Source organism: Prionailurus viverrinus, chromosome B2 (assembly GCF_022837055.1).
Source record: "Prionailurus viverrinus isolate Anna chromosome B2, UM_Priviv_1.0, whole genome shotgun sequence".
Classification (NCBI taxonomy): Eukaryota; Metazoa; Chordata; class Mammalia; order Carnivora; family Felidae; genus Prionailurus; species Prionailurus viverrinus.
The window spans coordinates 117,304,762-117,327,564 of record NC_062565.1 but is presented as its reverse complement, the minus strand read 5'-3'; the positions used below and the strand labels follow the sequence as shown (position 1 = coordinate 117,327,564).

Sequence of the window (22,803 nt, the reverse complement as noted above, 5' to 3'; positions counted from 1 at the left end):
AGATATACATGGTTCCATAATCTGAAACTATAAAAATACAACTCAATAGGGATAGAAATTCTAAAAAATGCAATTACCACCACACAGTATAAATAATTCTAACGTGCAAGAGAAGGGACAATAGCTGTTAGAATTTAGATATCTGGGTTTTAGTGGCAACTGTCTATAACACGTGTGATCACAGGCCATCCTGTAAGGTCTAGGGCTTTGTTTCCCCATATGGAAATTAAGAGTCAGAATCTTTAAGGTCCCTTCCAACTCTGATATTCCGTGAGCCTTTGTATGCCAGCCCACAGGACTGCCATTCAACTTCTCTTTTGCTTTTGTCTTGTCTAAGTGGAATGTTCTGTTTTGGAAAAGTTAAAACATACACTGCTGAGAGAAAATGGAAATTGGAACTAGAACAGAAGGTTATAAGAAAACTTAAATGAGTTAAAATCTCTAGTCCCAGATGGGAAAGTATCTTTATTTTCAGAAAAAGGGAAAAAACATGATCTCTGGAAACTACAGAGGGAAATGTTTCAGACTCCCTAAAAAATAAAGTCTGCATGGGCATTTAGAAAAGAAAGGTGAGGGGAGCCTGAATGGCTCAGTTGGTTGAGCATCCAACTCTTGATTTAGGCTCAGTTTATGGTCTCACGATCATGGGTTCAAGCCCCATGTCGGGCTCTGTGCTTGCAGTGTGGAGGCTGCTTGGGATCCTCTCTCTCTCCCTCTCTCCTGCTCATGCTCACCACCTCTCTCAAAATAAATAAATAAACTTTAAAAAAAGAAAAGAAAAGAAAGGAAAGGAAAGGAAAAGGAAGTTGATCATTGGGGACCAGCAAGCTTCTACACCAATAAACCATACCAAGTCAAGATGGGCTGGCTGAGAGACCTGACACAACAGAATGAGTGGTACAAAGACCCTCAAGACTGTGGTTGACTGAATATGGTACCTGATGATGAATGAATAGCATGATCCATTGGTTTAAAACATTGAAGTATTCTCAGGCGCATCCTTAATAAAAACTGTTAACAGGCCACAGGAAAGAAAGGTACTGCTGTCTCCTCAACTGGGCATTCCATTTTGAGTAATATGGTCCATTCTAAGTGACATATTTTGAAAGGGATATTTCAAAGTCAAGAAATTGATCGGCGGAAATATGGGAATCAGAAATTAGGTCATATGAAGAATGCTTGAGATTATGGAATATTTACCCTAGGGGAAAAAGACTTCGCTAGTTTTTTCTTTTTCTTTTTTAACTGAAGTATCATTGACACACAACGTTACATTAGTTTCAGGTGTACAGGGTAGTGATTTGCCAAGTCAACACCTTATGCTATGCTCACCGCGAGGAAATGACTTCACTGTTTTCAAATCCTGGAAGGGATGTTAGAGAAGATATAAGCTCAAAATATTTCTAGTGAGAAGGAGCAGACTGGTTTCCAAAACAACCAGTTCCATCATGGAAACTAAGGAAGAAAAGAAAATGTTCAAGAGTTTTCAAAATCTGTGCTCAACACAGCATGTTCCACCCATCAACTGGCAAGTGCTATAAATACGATGCACACGCTGTCAAGAGCATAGTGAGATCCACCCTCTTGGATATGTTGGTGATGCGAATGTAAATTGGTGGAACCTTTGTAAAAAGCAACTCAGATATGTGTTGAGAACCTTAGATACATTCATCACTCGACTTTATAATTATTCATCTAAGAATCTATTTTAAGAAAAATAAATGAGAAAGTTTGGCATACAGTGGCACTCATCAGAATATAGTTTCCAATAGCGAAAAACTGGAAGCACTCTAAATGGCCCACAATGAGTACAAAGTAGTATTAGAAAGACAGAGTGTTGCAGTGATGAAGAGCCAGACTGTATCGTCAGACCTACTGGATTAAAATTCCTATCCTGCCATTTACTGGCTGTGTCAGCGGGTGGGTTACTGAGGCTAGGTCATTCTTGCCAACTCAGCTACAAATGGGATGATATATCGTTTACAGAGCCATGATGAAAACCACGTATAATGTTGGATGGAAATTGTTTAGGCAGTGGCTGGTGCATAGTAAGCACTGAGGAACAGTCATTACGATCATTACTGTCTAGTAATTATGCCATTTATCAAACGTTTCATATATACGAGACATTTAACAAACATTATCATTTTTTAAATCCTCCTAGTCACTTTGAGACGTATGTGCCCTTAATATACTCATTGTACAGATGAGAAGACTGAGGAATAGAATGGCTGAGCAGCTTTCTCAAATTCATACACATGGTAGACTGGAATACAGGATCGAAACCCACACTGTAATCAATGAAATGATCAGCTCCATAAAATGAAATATTTTTTGTGTCTCTTTGCATGTCGCACCCACACACATGTATGTAACTGAAACAGGGAAACTGAAGGACCCCATAAACATCTTTCTGTTCCCTTTCCTGCTTCTATTCTTGCTAGGACCTGCACTCCCACCCCACTTTACACATGGTTCAGAATGCAAAGAGTGTATGTCCTATTTGTAAGGGACAAGGAGTTCAAGATTTCTTTAGAATAGATAACATTTAAGGAAGGACCCGGTGAGAATGACCAGAGGAAGGTATTATATGTGCATTCCAGATCCCCACCTGGACATATGGAAGCCAACGTTCCCTAGCTCCAAGGAATAATACCTGGGCCCTGGCTTCTGTTCTAACTTGTTCCTGGATGTCTGAGAGGCATGTACACTGGACCACAATTCTCAATGAAAACCCCCAGACTCCAAACAAAGATGAGGCTCATATTCCTCTCCTTTCCGAGTCTCCCAGATGCCCTGAATGTGTCTGCTCTGTCCATATCTTCAAGAAACTCTGCTTTGACTTCCTACTGGCTCACGTTTGATTTCCATCCTTCGAGAAGCCACAGGCCCTCTTGGCTGGTCCTTTGGGTCCCTTTCTGGGTCCCCAGAGCTAGCCTGTCAGCGTCATAATCAGACCTATACACTTGTATGACATTTAATTATTATTACCTGTTTCAAAAAAAACCAATACCAAATTGTACGTATGATATAAGATTTACTACTTAAAATGCAAATAAAAAGGGCTGGAAATTGTTACGGTTGTCTCTGTGTGGTGGTATTATAGGTGGATCTTATTTTGATTCTGCAGACATTTCTGCACTACGCTAACTTTTCAACTGAAAACACATGCCATTTTACAAGGAGGAAAATTAAAGGAGAACGATATATAAATCAAAGTAATCCAAGAAAGATGTAAGGAGAACGGGTTTTCATAGACCAGTTTCCCTTCCTCTAATTCTAGAAGTAAAGCATATGAGATATCCTGAATTATCTTCTCTCTGAAAACTACTAGAATACAGGTTAAAATTAGAAAGCAATAGCATAAAAACACTCACCTGTGCCACAACTGGGGTGGGTGTAGGGAAGGCTGGGGTGGGCACTGGCTCTGGCTGGGTAACTATTTCAGCTGGAATTTCTCTACCTTCATCCTCACGGGGTTTCTGATGGGCACAACGACCGATGTCTGCATTTTTGAAGGAGACAGGCTGTGCAAAGTCCATGGGGCTAATGGAATAGGATTACAATTAAATACTTTCTATTAGTTTTTATCGTCTTGCTTCCTTACCATTGAATTTTTCCTCCCCCTTTTAAGGGCCAGCAGTGCAATTTTTAAAATCTAATGAGAAGGTCTTCTCTGGACACCCCTCCCCCCACCACGCCATGGTTTTGTGTAGTGTAGATGCAACAGGGATCCTCATATTAAAAAAAAACAAACAAACAGAAGAAGTACTTACACAGAGTTTATAACAAGGTTCCATACACAGCCTTCAAAAGGAGGAATATTTCTGAGCGGGGGAGGTTGAAATTCAGGTGGAGCACCCCCAACGAAAAGCTTCTTAACTTCAATTGCCTGTTCTACTGTCAGATTTTGCATATGCCTTCTGTCTTCATCGACTTGAACAGTAAACATGCTGATAAAACATTGAAAATACACAGTATAAAACACAAAACATCCAGTATAATTGGAAATCAAACTCTTTCCTGCTACCTCTCACCCCTTCCTCCAGTAGCTTTTAAGTGAGCCAAAATTCGATAATTAGGAATTCTACACTAAGCTAACAATATTTTTTCTCAGGCTCTGTCCCTCTGCCTCCCCCTGCTCCATTAGCTCTCTCGGAGAGTTGATTGAAAGAAGGTAATAGTGGAGCTGTAACGTTAGCCTTGGCTTTGGCAACACTGGCCCCAAACACACAAACCCATAGAACTGAGGCTTCTGTACAGTGCCGTTATAGCTAATCGTATAAGGCTCAGTGGGTTTAGCACAGCGTGGGGTCACATTTTGTTTGGTTCTTTATTTCTTGGTTCGTGCTAGCTATTATCTTCTTGCTGGGGGACAAACTGTGCTCATGAGAGTTTGGATTGCAGGACTCAACAGCAAACACTTACAGGGCATTTCATAAAGAACATAGCTGCTGGCTTTTGAATAGAAGAGGCAGGCAAGAACATCATGCTAATTGTTCCTTGCCATAATTTTCCTTAGTGACTGTTTCATTAATTTCCCTAATTTGCTTATGAGAGATAACTCACACATTACTAATTGAGAACCTCATGTTACTTATTCACCATCCTTGGATCCTGGGGCAAAGAATCAAAGGAGACAAAAAATTCTGATGATGACAAAGACCAAAGGCATTTTTTTCTTTTGTTCTAGATGCAGGTTTTGAATTTCAGTCCCAAACAGTTGGCATGAGCTATTAGTCATAAGTATTAGTCACTAGCCCGAGGATCATGAATGGATTACTGAAAACTTACTACATATCTGGGGAGAAAACCAAAGTACTTAGTTGGAAAACTCAGTCCTAAAAGGCCATCTTGCTTGATTTTATAAAGGATAAAAACCACATGTGGAGCTAGAAATAATAAACCAGGGCAAAGACACTCTGAAATAGCCCTGAGCTATTGGTCCACTTTGAGACAGTTCAGATGTAAGAGAATGAAAAAAAAATTGATTTCATTGGTGCTCAAAATGTCATTGTTCAGGGGGTGTAGAGGGAGCAGGTTGGATTTATTTTCAAAGGAAACATGGGGGGAAATGACATATTGGTTTTTTACCAGACTCTGGAAGAGTGTGTTGGCAAAAATCAGGAGGTTCAACATTATTGCTAAGAATGCTGGTGTTTTATGAGACTTAGAAAAGCACTCACTTCTGGGCATGTGTGACTCACCGAGAAGTCCCCTTCCACACACACCTTTTTTTTTCCCTTTTGCTAAAAGCAACCTCTTACTAACATGACATAGCAATGCTCCTAAGAATTTTAATGAGGGGTTTAAGCCACTATTCAAGATTGTCTAAGAGAGCAAATCTCTGTTCTTGATTAGAATTTTTAAAAAGCCAGAGGCCCTCATGTTTCTGATGTAGACTGTCTAATCTGGTTCTGTCCCCACGACCATTATAGTGGTCCTTTCTTAGTAGATCGCAGGGTAGAGATACGGAATGAACACGAGCTTTCGGGAGGAACAGACTGGAATTAAGTATTAGTGCAGAAGCTTACTGTGTGACCTGGGCCAGTTATTTAATCTTGCTCAATCTCATTTCATTCATTTATAAAATGAGGATAAAAATACCTGCTTTAAACCATGGGAAACATTAATTAAGGGATTGCACTGAAGCTGTATTACTTAATAAGGGCATTGCTAGAAGACTAGAGCTAAATCCTGCTTGTATTTTACATTCTAGGAGCATCGAATCTAGATTATTTATCTAGCTCTTTTTTAAAGGGGAACATCACCAATATGTCCATTAGGATTCTGGTGTCTTTCCTGTTGTTTAAGTATTTATTCAATAATTCTTTACCGAGGACCTACAATGTGCAAAAAGCACTACAATAAACATTACTATTAGTATCATGATAAGTTAGCTGTATTTTCTTACAAGTTCAACAGTTGATTCTTGGAGTTTCATAATTGAATATTTTATTACTTACATTCTGTTTCTTGTTTGTTTGGAGTATTGGTATAAGATTTTGTTTTCAATCTTATACCAATTTTCAATCTGCCAAATGGGTTATAGAAGATATTAAGGGAAGTACCCTGACATTTGTAATCTACATGAAAAACAAAACCTGCAATTCTATTTTGATTGAACGTATTTTGGATGGTAAGAAATATTTGGGTTGCAGTGTCCAAATCATGAGCCCATTCTGGAAATCCAGATTATTCCTGAAGTATCTGGTCTAACTTTTGTGGCCTTTAGCCCAATTCTATACCTGTATTGAAGAATGCTCTCACAAAGGAGAAAACCACTTGCTTATGCATCTACTCCAGGCTCTTAGGGCTTTAGGAAGAACTACTGGCCATGTAAGTGGAGTCTAAGAGAAGGTTAAGAGGGCAAAACCCTTACAGGAGGCAGAGATCTCTGGAGTACCATGGAATTAGACACCAAAGTAACTCAAATGAGATTTTTGCAGAGGAAGAGGTAGAAAAGGAGAGAGAGAGTGAAAGAGGAAGGATAAAGAGAGATAACAGGGGAGAGAGAAGAGGGCCAGGACAATCTTGAAAAGATTGCCTCTCAGTTTGGTAAAAATCCAATGATTTTGTGAGGTCGTATGAAAATTAACATTTTATCCTGGGCTTTTCATTTAAGAAAGGAAATGTCATAATTGACATTTATGATCTGGATGGTGTTAGGAGAAAGCAAGCATTTCCAAATTAATGAGAGTATCATAATCAACATGAAGTAATACAATCTTTGAGGTCACAAAAAAGGGTAAGAATAAATAATTGGCAAGCACAGGTAGAGGTGTGAAAATCATATACACCTGGGTTTAAATCCTGGCTCTGTTATTTACTAGTTACGTGATTTGGGGCAAGTTAGTTAATATATCTTCATCTGTGATGGAAGGATATTAATGCAGATTTCACATACGCTTAGCACAATCAAAGGAAATAATCTGTGTCTCGTATTTGACACGGAGCGTGTCACAGAATGAGTATGAAGCATTAAAGAATGTTTCTGGGTGAAGTTGTTAGGGTCATTAGTGATCTCTGGTTAATCAGTTAATTGGGGCACTTACTTAAAGGATAGGCGATGCTTATGTTTTGACCTTAGAGTGCTGAATGAGACATTATGGTAGCAGATGTGTTCTTGCTTTGCCACAGAGTTCAGTGACTACCCACTAATATGTCTAATACATTATCCTTTAATTACCAGCGAATGGCAAAACTGTTTGTTTATATGGCCAATTAACCGAATGACCAGTTTTCAGAGATGTACTATACACCGAACTTAATCAAATAAAGGTTGGATTAATGGCCAACAGCTGTGAGGTTGGCATCATAAAATGCCCTTCTTGAAGAGACACCTGTTAAAAGGACACCTTAGCGCAAGATTGTAATGCACTTGGGAACGTGAGAATCCTTTCTGTACAGAATAACATATTCTGGGTGATTATTTTTTGTCAGCTGTATTTCTCAAGTCTGCACTTGTTTTGCTGAAAATTCTTAAAGTTTAAAGACGTTACAAAGTCCTTCTCACAATGAGAAGGACTAGCATTTGGCAAAGAACCTGAAATCTGATCTAGAAGACATGTAAAATAGTATTTCAGAGTGGTTGCTGAGATTCAAATGAGAAAATTCAGTTTGCATTCCTCCTCAGAGACCATGACCAACATATCTGGCTATTAGGCTAGTAAAAGTTCTTAGTTTGTCTGAATATTGATCCCTCATTTGTCTTAATCATGGTTTCTAAACATCTCAGTTAGTAGATATTCTGCAAGAATGCTTAGTATCAACATAGCCACAAACCAATGCTCTATATAATAAAAAAAAAAGCCAAGGAAAGCTTTATCATTTACTTAGAAGATATGACATTTTTATTACGTATCTAAACTGTTATCCACACAAGAGGATAATTAGAAAATATGGGTCTGTATAGAACAGCATCTGTTCACTTGAACTCTTGTTAGACCTTCATACTGTTGTCGTATTTACAAATATTCCCTGTGTCTTGAGGTTTTCTCACATTTGATTTCCAGTTCTTTTCTGTGTTTTCAGTCTAATTAAATGGCTTGCTGGTTTGGAGGTCTGAAATCTCCGGGCTTCTGTTTTCTTTTTCTCTAATTGTCCTTCTAAACTGATTACCGGAGTTGTCATACAACATTTTGATGAAAACTACAGACGACTTTCCCAATAAAGGAAATATCAAGTGCCGCAGTGTTGTGGAGAAATGAAAGATGAGTTTACAACACTATTACTGCCAATTTTGTGATTCAGGGCTGGGAAGCAGTGCTCTCATGGATCCTTAGAGAGGCAGCCTCCACGCACTGATGGCTGGACAGCAGCCTTCTCCCTTCTCTCCCTCAGCTCTGTTCCCTCATGAAGCCACTCTGCAGGGACCCCGGGCACCTTAGCGGGGGACAGGGATGAGGCGTGCACTTAGCAGCTCTCAGTAGGTCCTGCAGCTGCTGCACAGTCCGGATCTGTGACAGGTTTCTAAGCAGCTGCCATAACTGCTTTGGAACCTGAATGAAATAGCAGCTGCCAAAGGCTGCTGGTTCCGGCTGAGCTGTTCTGTGTGTTTCGCTATGCGCATACCTTATTTGAGAAGAGAATATTTGAGAGGTGCGGAGGGAGGGATTTTTCTTATCTATAGCTTCAGAAGATGTATTTGGTTTTTCCAAAGCTGGAGCGGAGAACTGCACAGAATAAAAAATGCTACGAGAATTCCTAGGGGCCAAGGTAAATGAGGTTCCTGAAGTATGAAACGTAAAGAAGATGAAATTAAGCGACTTGATAGTTTCACAATGCTTTGTATGACCACACATACGAAGGTCCAGTCAGAGACTAATGTGAGCCAAAGAGTTTATGTTAGTTACAAGTTCTCTAGGGCTATTGTTACCCTTTAGTCCTCTCGACATGAACGGAATGTTCTCTCCCATCGTGAAACAGACTCGGCTCTGGTTTGACGACAATTTTCCTCATTGTTCTTGTCCCCATGGAGAGATGCACTTCCAGACGGCCCTTGTTCAGGAATATCGCATAATAGGCCTGCAATATCAAGGGGTGGTTGAAGATTAAAGAGGGGTCTCCACTACAACAGCGTTAAAGGTTCCCTGACAGATCTGCAGATTCATTGGCTCTGAGATCTTACCTGAGAATTTAAGGCTCAATATTTTCTCAGAGTATTTAAAGTGGCTGACAAAAGCTTTTTAATCATTGGCCACTTTTGCTCGTTAGATGATGTGGAAAGCAGATGTAGGAATACAGGACCCTCCGCAAACCAAATTTGCCATGCTGAAGGTAACAGCTGTGTTTGCACCAGGTCTCTAACTCACAAAACACGTCAGGAAACAAAGGGTGTCAATCCCTCTCCCTCCTCTTCACAAGTGGACAGCTAGCTTCTGGAAATCAGATCCGACTTCCAATCTCACGGCATTTTGAGTGTTTAGACTGCAATTTGTTCTCTGAGCTGCTGGAATAGATTGCTATCACCAACATGTAACTTGTCTCCCACACTTAGAAAGAAGGAAGACAATTTTTCATCCACAAACATGACTGCTTTCTTCTTGCTACTGTTACTATAGCAACCAGTGTGGTTTTGAGATCAGATTATGAACCCCAGGGAGCTTGAATGCATTCCTTGTCCCCAAAGCTGATGCCACATGTGCTCCCTTTCTTGTAGAGCATGAGGGCACCATGATCACTCGGTCTGCTGTGAGTCACCTGCGGTGGTGGAGAGGGTTTCAATCACCTATCATAATGCTTTTGATGATTTACTAAATGGTCTAGGCAGCTGTATGTCCAAAGCACAATGTCCAGAGGGCTTGGACTCGTGCTCACCATCCATCAAAGAGGCAACTGCAAACCACTCGCTCAATTAAAATTTTCTCAGGTGAATGACGGTTCGATGTCTCAAACTCTAGCAAAACAGAATCACAAATAACCCTATAGCATCAAAACGTTAGCTTTGGAAAATAAAATATGTCAGTGTAATCAGCACTGGTTCTACAACAGACGTGAACCATTTAACATTGTCTCCTCTTTCAAATAGCACTTCGATGAGATTAAAAAAATGAATATTCGTTATCATTAAAATGTTGAAATGTTAACATATTATTTCCACTTTACTTTGTAGTATAGGACTTAATATGTTCTCATTTTAATTGTTCTAATGGGCACATGTTCTATTTTAGGAACTATCCTGAAAGCTGGTGATTTAAGTCCATTTATTTAGTCTTGAAGGGGAGAAATTTGGAGCCAGTAGGTGGTGCTTAATTATCTGACAATGACCTGGGAAAGATATATCTTTTAGTAAAAACCTACTTCACAGTGTTTCATCTGGTCCTCTTATTATAACTAGCTTATCGTTCATAATAGTAAGAAAATAATTTTATTTTTCAAGATTAAAAGATAAGGAATTTAAGAGGAAATTTATGTAAGTGCTTATGTGCAGTAAGAAATGAGAGAAAATAACACTCTTTCCCCTCTATATTCTTTAAAAAATATATATTTTTTTAATATTAAATTTTTTTTCAACGTTTATTTATTTTTGGGACAGAGAGAGACAGAGCATGAACGAGGGAGGGGCAGAGAGAGAGGGAGACACAGAATCGGAAACAGGCTCCAGGCTCTGAGCCATCAGCCCAGAGCCTGACGCGGGGCTCGAACTCCCGGACCGCGAGATCGTGACCTGGCTGAAGTCGGACGCTTAACCGACTGCGCCACCCAGGCGCCCCAAGGACATATTTGTAAAGCATTCCATTCTTTGGTGATGGCAGACCAGGTAATTCCTATGAACTCTTTCACTGAGAAAAACAAGATCATGTGGAAAAAAAATATATATCTAAAAACATTAGATTGAAAGTACTGGAGAAATACCAAGGCAGTAAAGAGTTATGGTGCCTAAGAGACAGCTTTTAACAATCAAATGGCTATGGGCTATGAAAATTGAAGTTCACACCTTATAATGCAGACACTATGTAGGCTTTAAGTTCATGTCATGAGTGAAATTGAGCATAGACTACTGTCCATGCTTGTGTTGGTTGTGCTCTATTAACATTCTCTATCCCAGGTCCATTCCCTGCCTTCTCTGTGTCCAGAGAGGGTGGAGTGGGTTAGGCTTCAACAGACTGCATCATGTTGGCTAGTCAAACTGGGAAATTGATCCTAGAAGCAATTTAAATTTTAATTTAAGGTATCCTAGCTGGATATCTACAGATATCCAGATAAAGAACTAGATTTTGAGACAAGAGAATATGATTGTAATTAGAATATATTTTAAGCTTTCTCTCTTTAAATACTCATATGCTAAACCCATACAGAATATAGGTGCAAATACAAGCGTGACTGCACCTAGGACTGACCCACAAGGAAAATCATAATGGAGATAACTGTCCTAAGAAAGATGATAGGAGAAATAAACAGTGCAAATCTAAATGTATAAAGGCAATTTATAGGGGCACCTGGGTGGCTCAGTTGGTTAAGCGTCGGACTTCGGCCCGGGTCACGATCTCATGGTTTGTGAGTTTGAGCCCTGTGTCAGGCTCTGTGCTGACAGCTCAGAGCCTGAAGCCTGCTTCAGATTCTGTGTCTTCCTTTCTTTCTGCCCCTCTCATGCTCATGATCTGTCTCTCTGTCTCTCAAAAATAAATGTTAAAGGTTTTTTTTTTAATAATTAAAAATTAAATAAAGACCATTCTAAAACCTAAATGTCTCACCCATCTCCTTATAAAATAACTGTTTTATATAAGAACTAGGGAAAATGCATTGTTAACTAGGTCTGAGAGTACCTGTCCAGTTTGCCTTCGTTTCCTACGAGGTGGTACTGGCGTCCCTCCACTTCCCAAGAGAATGATCCCAGACTCATTCTTGGTGCTGAAGGACAGGTTGATTTCTGTGCCTACATCAATCGGTACAGGGGACAGCTCTACGAAACCAGGCTTTGGGAAGCTGACTGTGTAAACGTTCTGTGGGTAAAAGGGAAAAAGAGAAGAAAACATCAGAAATAAAAATTTAAATTAATTTCTCCATCTCACTCTCCTTCAAGCGCTCAGTGGCACCATAAAATACATTGTTCAGAAAGCATGAAGCTCAAGAGTTACATGGAAAACTTAGGAGCAACTGAAGAAATACTATCTCCAGGCATGACCGAACTTTCTAAGCAGTTTGGGTTAAAATAAAAATTCTGGCATCTGCTTTTATTTGAGCACTTTTGATGTAAAATACAGATGATTATCACTGATCAATAACATTTTCTTTTGGTTTAATTCTATCTTGCTAAATCTCTCTTGAAAACAGTCTCAGAATCCCTTAAATACCCTCTGTCAACTAATTGTTTATATTTTATAGATGATGAGTACGACCATGGTTTATGTCTGCATTTTCCTCAGTGATAAGCCCAAGGTAAGATGTCCATTGCTATCAAATATATACATATATTCTAGAAAAATTTAAAAAATCAAGTAAAACCTGAATCTTAAAAATAAGCACACCAAACATTTCGTAGTCCACTTTACTTCTCAAAATGAAAATAGTAATTGTCCTTAATGATAAAATTAAAGCAGTAACATTTCAGATAGTAGCAAAGTGTAAAAGAGAGAAAGCAAAACTCACTCCATCTCAAAGCTGTTCAGAAGCATATCGCGTTTATTCATTCATTCGTGTGTTCATCATGCATGCATTCATTCATTCATTCATTCATCTTTCACAACCTTGCTCTCTCCTCCTTTTTATATTTACACTGAATCTTGATAGGCACATTCCTTTGTAAATTCCTTTTTAAATTTATGTATGTGGGAGATACCTCTCTCAGGAAACATAAATTTCATCATCACTTTTAATGGCAGAAGGACGTTCCATTGTATAAATGTGCTAGGATTTATTTAAGCAAGCCCAGGTAGTTGGGCATTTTGAGTGCTTAAAATGGTCATTTTCAAAGTTCTGGATTTTGCTGGAGTAAAATCATGGCATCCTCTAGCATAGAATATTTTCCCCCGCAGGGTTTCAGGCCCAGGTAAGTGACAGAAGTATTGTAAAATATATCCTCTATTTTTGTTTACAATTTTCAAATGATAGACTTTTGGATAGTTCTGATAAAACTACTGTGCAGACTTTTCAATATTTATCCACATCATTTCTGCCTCATATTTCAGTTGTAAAATAATTCCTGGTGACGGAAAATTGCCTTTATAGAATTATCATTTTCACACATACAGGCTATTAATTTTCTGGACAGTTTGCCATCCTCATGTATATATCTTTGGGATGTGGATGAGAGTAGCCTTTGCAACATTAAAGCTCTTAGTAAAACTTCCTTAAAGAAGCCAGCATGGATCCTTAGAGTTCAATTCTGTATTTCCCTAGTCCTTATTCCTGAGCTTCTCATAATGGATATCTATGGCCAATTCCAAACTTGAGCCTCCAACTATGAACCATGAAGACCCCAAAAGTTCTGGTCTCACAGATGGATTCACTTCTCCTTTCTCCTATTCTTCCGTGATTTCCCTGAACTCTATAGCCATGCTTTAACATAATTTCAGTTGGAGAAAGCAGTGAAATGAATAGTTGTGTCATATCAAGGCAATCAAAATTTTTTAAGTATGATATTTTTAACATTTTTTAAGAAACAAACTCATTGCTTTCAGGATTCCCATAAACTTCTTACTAATATTTCCTAATGACTGTTGACTCTTGGTCAGAGATATTTTAAGAGAGCAGAGCTGGGTCTATTATTTCTCTCTCCTATGAGTCGGCCCCTATCGAAGAGTCAGAGCAGACTAGGTAAATGGAACTAGGGGTAGCTTTGGGTACAAAGAAAAGGTACTGAAGATACCTAACAGCAAAGGGCTTTGCAGTCCTGTCAAAGATGGTCTTTGTAGACAGTTCCTTGTCTGTGCCATTTCCAAAGAAAAGCAGGTTTGACTCTCAGGCTGTAGACACGATGCTATGCACTAATGATTATGGTATAAACGATTACTTGTTATTTGTGTAAATTCCTAGTACATTCCAGAAAAAAATTTAAGGCTGCTAATAAAGCTACATATGACACAGGGAGATAAAATAAATCTGAAATAGATTAACAAAAATGAGGAAAGGGAAAAGTAGTATTTGGAAAGGAGAGAGAATCAGAAAAGAGGTTAACATTAAAAATAGATGTTATGAAGTATTATCCATGTGGGAAATTGGTTCACAATCTGGGGTCTTCATCACACCATTTCCTGCATTTATGTGATTATGGTAATTTGTAGAAGTGCTGCAATCTTGCTTTGTTATTTACGTATAGCTAAGAATTTAAAATATATTAACAAGGGATTGCTCCCCGTAAGAGCACCCAAACTAAGTCAATTTAGTCACATATGAAAGCATTTAGGAAGCCATTAAAAACAAACCAACCTCCAGTGAACATCCTTTGGTAACGCCAACGTAGTCAGGGCTACTGAGTATATTATATGGAGTTCTTGAAATTTCAATATCTTTGAGGCAGCCCGAATATTTCTTCAAATTTACTTCTGGTCTGTTGAAAAGTTACACGGAAAACAAAAGCAACGTCGTTAGGGACATGGCAGTATGGTGTTTGCGACTACCAGACACGAGCATATGGCGCGAACTGACACACGGGCAGGCACGTGTTTCTCAAATTGTGCATATGTGCACACGTGTACCCAGCAAACCACACTTCCATTATCCACTGGTTGGATGAAATGGATGTTACCCCATCCTGCAGAAAGAATCTTTATGTAGTTCTTCCTCTCTTTTAAAAATAATCTTACCCACAGCACTTAAATTACAGGAATTACTGATTTCTTAAGTGCTTCATATGTGTAAAAAATGGTTTTCTTTTTTGTACCAAAGAGTAGATAATTGAGTAGGCAGAGTAATAAAACTATGAACCAAAAAAGTTAAAATTTAGGGGAAAAATTTAGGGAAAACATGGGAAACATTTATTTTGAAAAAAAAATTTTTTTTGTCATTGAGATTTTTCGGGGGAGAGAAGGGGCAGCTGAAGATTAAGATAATATTATATTTCTCTTTAAAGTTTTAACAAAAACAAAGCCTAAGAGACATTCTTTTGGATTACATAGTCTAAAAAACATACTTAAACATTGGATTTATAGATTGACTCCAAAGTCCTTATTTTATAATGGGGCAATAACAAAATCAAGCAACCAAAGGCACAAAACCCATCTTCCTTAAGGTTGAAAATGTCTTCTATACCCAAATAACACTTGCGTGTTTACTTTTTATTCATTATTGCTTAGAAAAAACCCAACATGCTAGCACATGTGAAGTGCTCAATGGATAGCAGCTAGTAGGATGTCAGTGATGATCCTTCTTTATTTAGTCGATAGCAACACTGTCCAATAGAACTTTCTGTGATGATGGAAATATTTTGTTCTGCATTGTCCAAATCAGTAGTTTCTGGTCACATGTAGCTATTGGCACTTGAAATGAAGCTTATGCCAATGAGAAACTGGACGTTGTTATTTAATTCTATTTAATTTAAAGTTAAGTAGTCACTGTGGCTGATGGCTACCATATTGAATAATACAGGTCTGTCGGGATAAAAAATAATAATACTTTTTTTTGGTGTTAATAAGCATCTGTAAAACCTGCCCAATCAACACCAAAATATTATTAGGATAATGATTAATTCTCTCATCGTCTCATGATGCCAGGTTTCCCTTTTTTGCCTCAATAAAAAAACATAGGGCATGTGGAAAAACAGGTGGGAAAGAAAATCAGACCCTGGCATGTGTATCAGGTGATTTATGTCATGCCACGTATTTGTTCTGTCTTTTCTCCCTCTGGAACTGCTTCATTTTCTTTGGTCATTTCCCATTATTCCCAAGGTCTCCTCCTTCTGCTCAGTCAATTTGTTATTATGAAGAACATGCCCAACTGGAGGGTAAGGATCTTGCTTATATTCTTATTTATAAAGCATAGGGAATGGGTGAATTTTATTCCCAGTGTTCATTTGCTTCCATATTTTCTTTTAAAGGATGACTGCTCTATCACAAATTTTTCAGAGGTCCTATCAATAAAGTAAGTCTCTTCTACAAGTTATATAGTTCACTGTTTCATGGACACACAATGAACTATTTCAAAACACGATGATTTAGTAGGCTCAATGCTATGAAAAGCACGGGGGATAAGCAATCACATGTGATCAGATTCCTAATGGTAACCACAGGCCTCTTTTCCTCTGTTTGCCTCAAAGGCAGCATTACAAAGCTACACAGTGTCACTCCAGAGTTTTATATATTTCCATTGAAAGCCAGCCTTTGCCTTTTAGCCATCCCAGCAAAAAGCATGACTAGGCTCATAACTATATTGTGATAAAACAACTTGGATAATTTTTTTGTATATACTTTCATTTCTATACATTCTAGTTTCTGGTGTTAGAAGTCTACATTTTGTTTTAAAAACGTCTTGGCTAAGTTAGGCCATATTATCTCCTTTCCAGAAATGTGGCATAGCTAGGCTTTGAAATATCAAAACACCAGGCACTAGCCAGAGTGTGCCAGCCCTGCACATTGCTGGGTTTGATCAGCCACTTACGGAGGCCTGCTGCTCAAAGCTTTCACGCTAATGTCTTTCTGCAAACAGGAATTAAAATGCTCCTGGGAAACTATGGGGACCGTCCACAAACTTCGTCACCATTAAGGCAAATACTGGTTTAAAATATATTATTTCCAGAGATTCCTTTTATCTGGCTTCATGGCTAATTCTAAATAAACATGACAATAAATAAACAGCTTTGCAAAGAGGTGCAAGGGCCCTGTAAACATTTGCATATTTGCAGGCTTGCAAAAAGCAGCGAGGCAGTGGTGAGCATTTGGGAGCACAGGCTGATTGTTCAGCAGACAGCATGGTACTTGACAGATGGGAGTCCAGGGTTCAACCCAACAGACCGCTCTGCTCTGTCCCCAGAGCTACATCGTGCCCATCAACCTGACCAGCTGACCTTTGCCTGTGTGCTCCTGCGTATGTGCACCAGGGGCACTGTGCGTGGGCAGTTCAGAAAGGAAGCAGAGCAAATCTGTCCTCATAGCTGGTGAAATAAGTGAAATTGCAGCCCGATTCACGGTGGGTGAGCAGCAGCATCTCAGTAAGTAAAGGGCAGCATGAGAACTCTCAGAATGTATTACTTGCTCATGAAATGTACTACGAATTAAGCTGCATAGGTATTGCTCTGCTTCTGCACCACTGCTGTGTCTAAGAAGCCACATTTACCCAACCCATGCACTTGAAGAAGGCATGCATAATTTAAGTTTTACCTTGCTTTCATACTAGGTCAAAGGGAAGAGAAAAAAACAAACAAACAAACAAACAAACAAACACAATTTACTTGCAATTGCATTTTCATTTAGTAAAACAATATACTTTAATCATAAGTCTTTTTAAAAAGTATCACATGGCAATCTTAAAAAGAAGGGAATGTGAAAAACCAACAGAACAGAAAACAGACATATGCCCTTGACCCCTGTGAAATTCGAATCCAAAGATGACCATGTTCTTTCCACACTATTCTATGGGAAATGTTTATTTTGAAGTACAAATGTTTTTTCAAAAAAAAATTTTTAACGTTTATTTTTGAGGGAGAGAGACAGAGCATGAGTGGGGGAGGGGAAGAGAGAGAGGCAGACAGAATCTGAAGCAGGCTCCACACTCTGAGCCATCAGCACAGAGCCTGATGTGGGGCTCGAACTCACAAACTGTGAGATCATGACCTGGACCGAAGTCAGATGCTTAACCAACTGAGCCACCCAGGCACCCCTTTTTCTTTTTTCTTTTTCAATTTTTTTAACGTTTATTTTGAAATACAAACTTAAAATACTAATTTTAATCTATCTGATGAATGAGAAAATGCACAAACATTGCTATGCTGTAGTATTCATGAGTTGTTGATAAATATTGCCTCTCGATGAGCTTGAACTTAATATATGTAAAAATAATTTATGTTTACCTCATCTTTTGAACTTTACCATATTAAGATCCTGTCTGTGGGCAAAGTAACAGCAAACTAAGAATGCAAAACTCCTTGCTTACTCACAGATATATGTCTAAAGATTGTATGGGGATAATGTACCTTACCATAGAAATACCATAATTATAAAATGCTGTACTGAGCAAGTAAAAACATTTTAGTGACACAGATTTATTAAATATGCAGTCTGAAAATGAATGTATAAACCTATCTCAATATAGCTAACAAATATACCTTTATAGATAATTCCTAAAATTACTTTATGGTAATTAAAACCAAGTCATCCCTAGAATACATAAAGCTACATCTTGATAGCCTTATTTTGGCTACATTTAATTCACTCATAGGGAATTTAGTTAATGATCTTGCAAAATAAATCTTAGACTGAAGCAACTGTCAGATCTGTATTTATACAGTGCCTGGCACATAGTAGTTCTCAGCGAACACTTGACAACAATAGATATTTGAGTAATGACTATGTCACAGTCCAAACGCATTTGATCTGCAATGAGTTTTTCTGACCAGACACTGTAAATGTACATGCTTAACACAAGTATATCATAATGTGGATGAATGCAGAATGAAGCCCCATGAAGCTTATCAACTCATACTCTTGAAAGGCTGGTATTTAGTTGCTTGGTCCATGAATCTAGGTACAGGGAGAAGAGTAAAACTCAGTCTGTATGCTAGCTATCATAAAACGAGATTGAAATTGCACCGCTCGTTTGGGAAATTCAAAAACAACTGACTCCCTTATTTCTCAGTTATTCTGAGAATCCCTCCAATCATAATGCGTCTTTTAAGAGAAGACACACCAAGGGGTGCCTGGGTGGCTCAGTCGGTTCAGTGTCTGACTCCTGGTTTTGGCTCAGGTCATGATCTCATGGTTCACGAGTTCAAGCCACCACACTGTCAGTGCAGAGCCTGCTTGGGATTCTCTCTCTCTCTCTCTCTCTCTCTCTCTCTCTCTCTCTCCCTTTCTCTCCACTTCTCCCTCACTCACACTGTCTCTGTCTCTCCCGAAAATAAATAAGCTTAAAAAAAATAAGAAAAGAAACACCGCGATAGGACTTTTATAACCATTAAGAACTAACAAGCCAACTAAACAAAACAAAAATTAAAAACGAGGTAGTCTGTATTTATAGTAAGTTCTTATGGTTTAACCAAGTCAATTCATTCCGTTCTAATTAAACTCAATTAACATTTATTGAGCACCAAGTGCTTTATAACTCTTTTTTCTTATGAGATGTTTTATAACAAGCAGTAAATTAATTAAATACACATGAAATATTTCCTGAGATTTTTTTAGTTTCTGGAGTTTATTTTTTGAACTAAACTATGAGTTAATTATATCTCTCCATCCTGCTATCTAAAAAACATGTGTGAAATTAAAAAAAATGTTGGCAGGGACACAAGAATAACTAATACAGCTTTAGCATTAGACATATGGGAAAGCTCCAACATAGCATTAGTATGCTAATGCTTAGCAACAAAATAGGTTATACTCACAGTATTCTGGAACACTGACTGATTTTTAGAACACTAAGCAATCTCAGTGTCCCATGATCTGCAGTGAATGTGCGAGGAGCAGAGCAATTACAAGACGCACATTCAACTCTAGTTTCCACCTTTAATTACTTTTACAATTCTTTTCATCAGGTGAATATGAGGGAAATAGTGATTTCCATCCATCTCTTCAACAAAGATATCCAATTAATCCTTGGGCGTCTAAATCCTGGTGTTGTTCTAACATGTAACATGATTTTTTTTTTTTTAATTAAGCCTTTCTGCAACTAAAGGTTATGCGACATTCCTGTTGTAATTAAACTGCAGAACTCCAGTGAGCAGGGTGGCCATTTAATTAAAACTTAATCCTTAGCTCTAAATATACACTACATTACCTCAAGTTTCTCAGTGTTGGCAGACCACCAAAATATATTTTGTCATCTGCTTTCAAGTCAAGACCAAAGTTGTTTCCAGAAGATAAAGTTGCTAGGTTCTCCTCCTGGTTAGTATCTATATCTACAATTGATATGTTGGCTGTAAAGGAGAGAGAAAGTCTTACTTGAGCGAGACGAACCATGTCTGTATTATCACTGTTACTTCAAGATAAATTTACTTTAATTCTCAAATTAACATCGACTTTCCCAAGCATTTGGACCACGTGTATCTATTGAATAATTGCGGAAGCAATGACATCAATAAAATAAAGTATTAAACTATCCACAAAGAGGGCTTAAAAATAATAGCCTGACAAAGGAAAGAAGAGAGGGACTTCTCTGTTTAGTCTGTTTTGTTCAGAAAGCAGATGGGAACCCCTTATCTCATTGATTTTCTCCCCTTCATTCTGACGAGGAGGCTAGGCTCTTTCTGAATTATGTGCTTTCTCACCATAATATTTGCTTAGGCCTAGCCTTTAACTGCTTCATATATTTTGGACCCTTGTTGCATACTGAGGCATCAGTTCATTAACATGAAAGATTCAGCCTCTAAATCTTCGCCTGATATTGGATCTGAATTAGCAAGGGTCTGAAAATGGCTATTTAAACCAGTGGATTATAAGGGCATTTCTAAATGTTTATTCTTTGGAACGCTAGTTTCCTGGATGTTCCTGGCTCAAATAAATATGACAAACATTGGGTTAAGCAAATTAAACATATATTTTAATTTTATGACTGCCCAGATTTTCTGACATATTAATGTTCAATGTAATACTCCAATTGGGGGACATAGAGAAAGAAGCATTTCTCAAATTTATTTGACCATGGAACATTATTATTTTCCCTTAACTCATAACTTTTAGAAGAGTACTTTTTTGAAAAACAAAGAAAAATATCAAACTCTAAAATTCCATTGTAATCTGTAGTCCTTCCATTCCAAAAGGAAGTATCTTCAATAAAAACAAACATAATTGCCCTATTAAATAATGACAGGGATACCTAGGTGGCTCAGTCAGTTGGGTCTCCGACTCTTGGCTTTGGCTCAGGTCATGGTTTCAGGGTTTGAGAGTTCGAGCCCTGTACAGAGCCTACTTGGGATTCTCTCTCTCCCTCCCTCTCTCTCTCTCTCTCTCTCTCTCTCAAAATAAATAAATAAAATTTAAAACATGATCAAAAGAAATACCAAACCTATTAATACCTCAAATCCTTAAAGCACAGTTTTTTCAAAATAAACAGACAATAAAAAATACCGACTGAGTAACTGTCCTATTAAAAATATTCAGCAAGTCAAAATATAAAAACTGAATTACTTTCATATACCATATTAATTTTATACACATATAACTTTTTGACCAGACTGGTGGCTAAAATAAAAAAAAAATTATAAAACCATTTTCAAGACTTTTCCATGCACATTCCTTTTTATCCAGATCAGCAAAGAAGTTTTCATATGGAGCTGTTGACTGGAACATGAAAATAGCCTCTTTCCACAGATCGGGTGCATATTTTAATGGTGTCTGTGAAAATGAAATTCTCCCTCTCTATCACAGGCAAGCCACTGACTGGAGGTAGTTTTCCTCCGTATCCCTGAATGAATATATGCATTTTTAGAAACCATTCTAAGAAAAACTGATTAAAGAGCAGAAAGACATTGAATTGAAACTCACTGGCCCAAGTGTTAACTCCAGCAGAGAGGCATAGGGCGGCACATTTTTACTGAGTTAAAGGAAGAACTTTATTCTCTCCTTCATGAGTGATAGCAATGAAGTGGGTTCTGCTATGAAATGCTAACACTTGCTTTCATGTCCTGCCCTATTTCTTTCCCTTACAGAATAGCTATTAACATAAAATTTCAGAGTTGATGAGTCCAGACATCATTTATGGGTAAGCAGGGAAATAAGGGTTTTATTAAATACGAGACAAAGAGTAGGGGCTTAGCAAGTATTTTATAATCAATGCTGAGTTGTGGCAAATGAATTGTTACTTTGGCAATCCCTTTCTTCTCTCTCTTAGGTTGAAATCGAAATGATTGTTCTCAATCTTGTGTTTATATCAGTGTACTTCAGGGATATGACACACTTCTAGTGGTGACTGTGGTTCTACTAAGTGACTCTCAAGGCAAGGTGGGGAATGCCACCTGAAAGAGTGTGTCTCAATTTCAAGGGAGGGTGCATTTACAAACTAGTTGAGAATAATTCACATAAACAACTGATCTGGTCACTGAAAAGGAGGGATGACCCACGTTGCTGAAGGCTTATTTCAATTCTGATCCCACTACTCCTTGGATTTCAGTTGTTCTCAGATCTGCAGGGACCTCCCTACATCCAAACTCAGTAGGGTCTTTTGGTCCTTATCTTAATCCACGTCTATGCAGTTTTTGATGTTAACATTTCCTTCCTTCTAGGAAATTGCCTCTTTTGGCTTTCCTAGTGACAGACAACCTTTCTCCAGGTTCTTGTACCTTTCCAACCTCATTCATGATTTCCTTCTTTGGGACTTATTTCTTTGAATATTTCTGAAGTGTTATGTTCCCTAATGCATCTCCATCTGGCCGCTTCTTGGGTTTTAGTTATCCAGGTAACCTCCAGTTTATATCTACTTACTTTATGTTGACAAGTCAAAAATATATATGTCTGGACCTGATTTTGCCTAGAAATCCACATTCAACAGATGAGACATAATCATCTGTATATCTTATCAGTACTTCAAACTAAACACATTCCAAATCAAAATGATTATCTTTTTACCCAAAAATCCTTATTATTTATTTGATGGCACTATGACCCCCACCCAATCTCCTAAATTAGAGACTCATCCTGACTGTCTCCTTGCTATTCCACATCTAATCAACCAAGAGCCCTGCTAATTTCATCTCCTAAATAACTCTAATATCTACCC

At 38.1% G+C, this 22,803-nt stretch overlaps 1 protein-coding gene across 3 annotated transcripts in view; it reads right to left on the bottom strand.

The window, feature by feature from the left end:
* Positions 1–22,803, bottom strand: part of LAMA2 (laminin subunit alpha 2) — a 614,868-nt gene that overhangs the window by 29,731 nt on the left and 562,334 nt on the right. For 2 of the 3 annotated variants that reach the window (XM_047859508.1, XM_047859509.1), the window contains 7 exons: positions 19,867–20,005; positions 17,256–17,267; positions 14,371–14,491; positions 11,769–11,945; positions 8,879–9,027; positions 3,777–3,953; positions 3,378–3,546 (listed from right to left, as the gene is read on the bottom strand). In XM_047859508.1, the coding sequence (XP_047715464.1) occupies positions 3,378–3,546; positions 3,777–3,953; positions 8,879–9,027; positions 11,769–11,945; positions 14,371–14,491; positions 17,256–17,267; positions 19,867–20,005 (944 nt within the window). The remainder of the gene's footprint in view (positions 1–3,377; positions 3,547–3,776; positions 3,954–8,878; positions 9,028–11,768; positions 11,946–14,370; positions 14,492–17,255; positions 17,268–19,866; positions 20,006–22,803) is intronic. The other variant, XM_047859510.1, reaches the window with a different exon arrangement.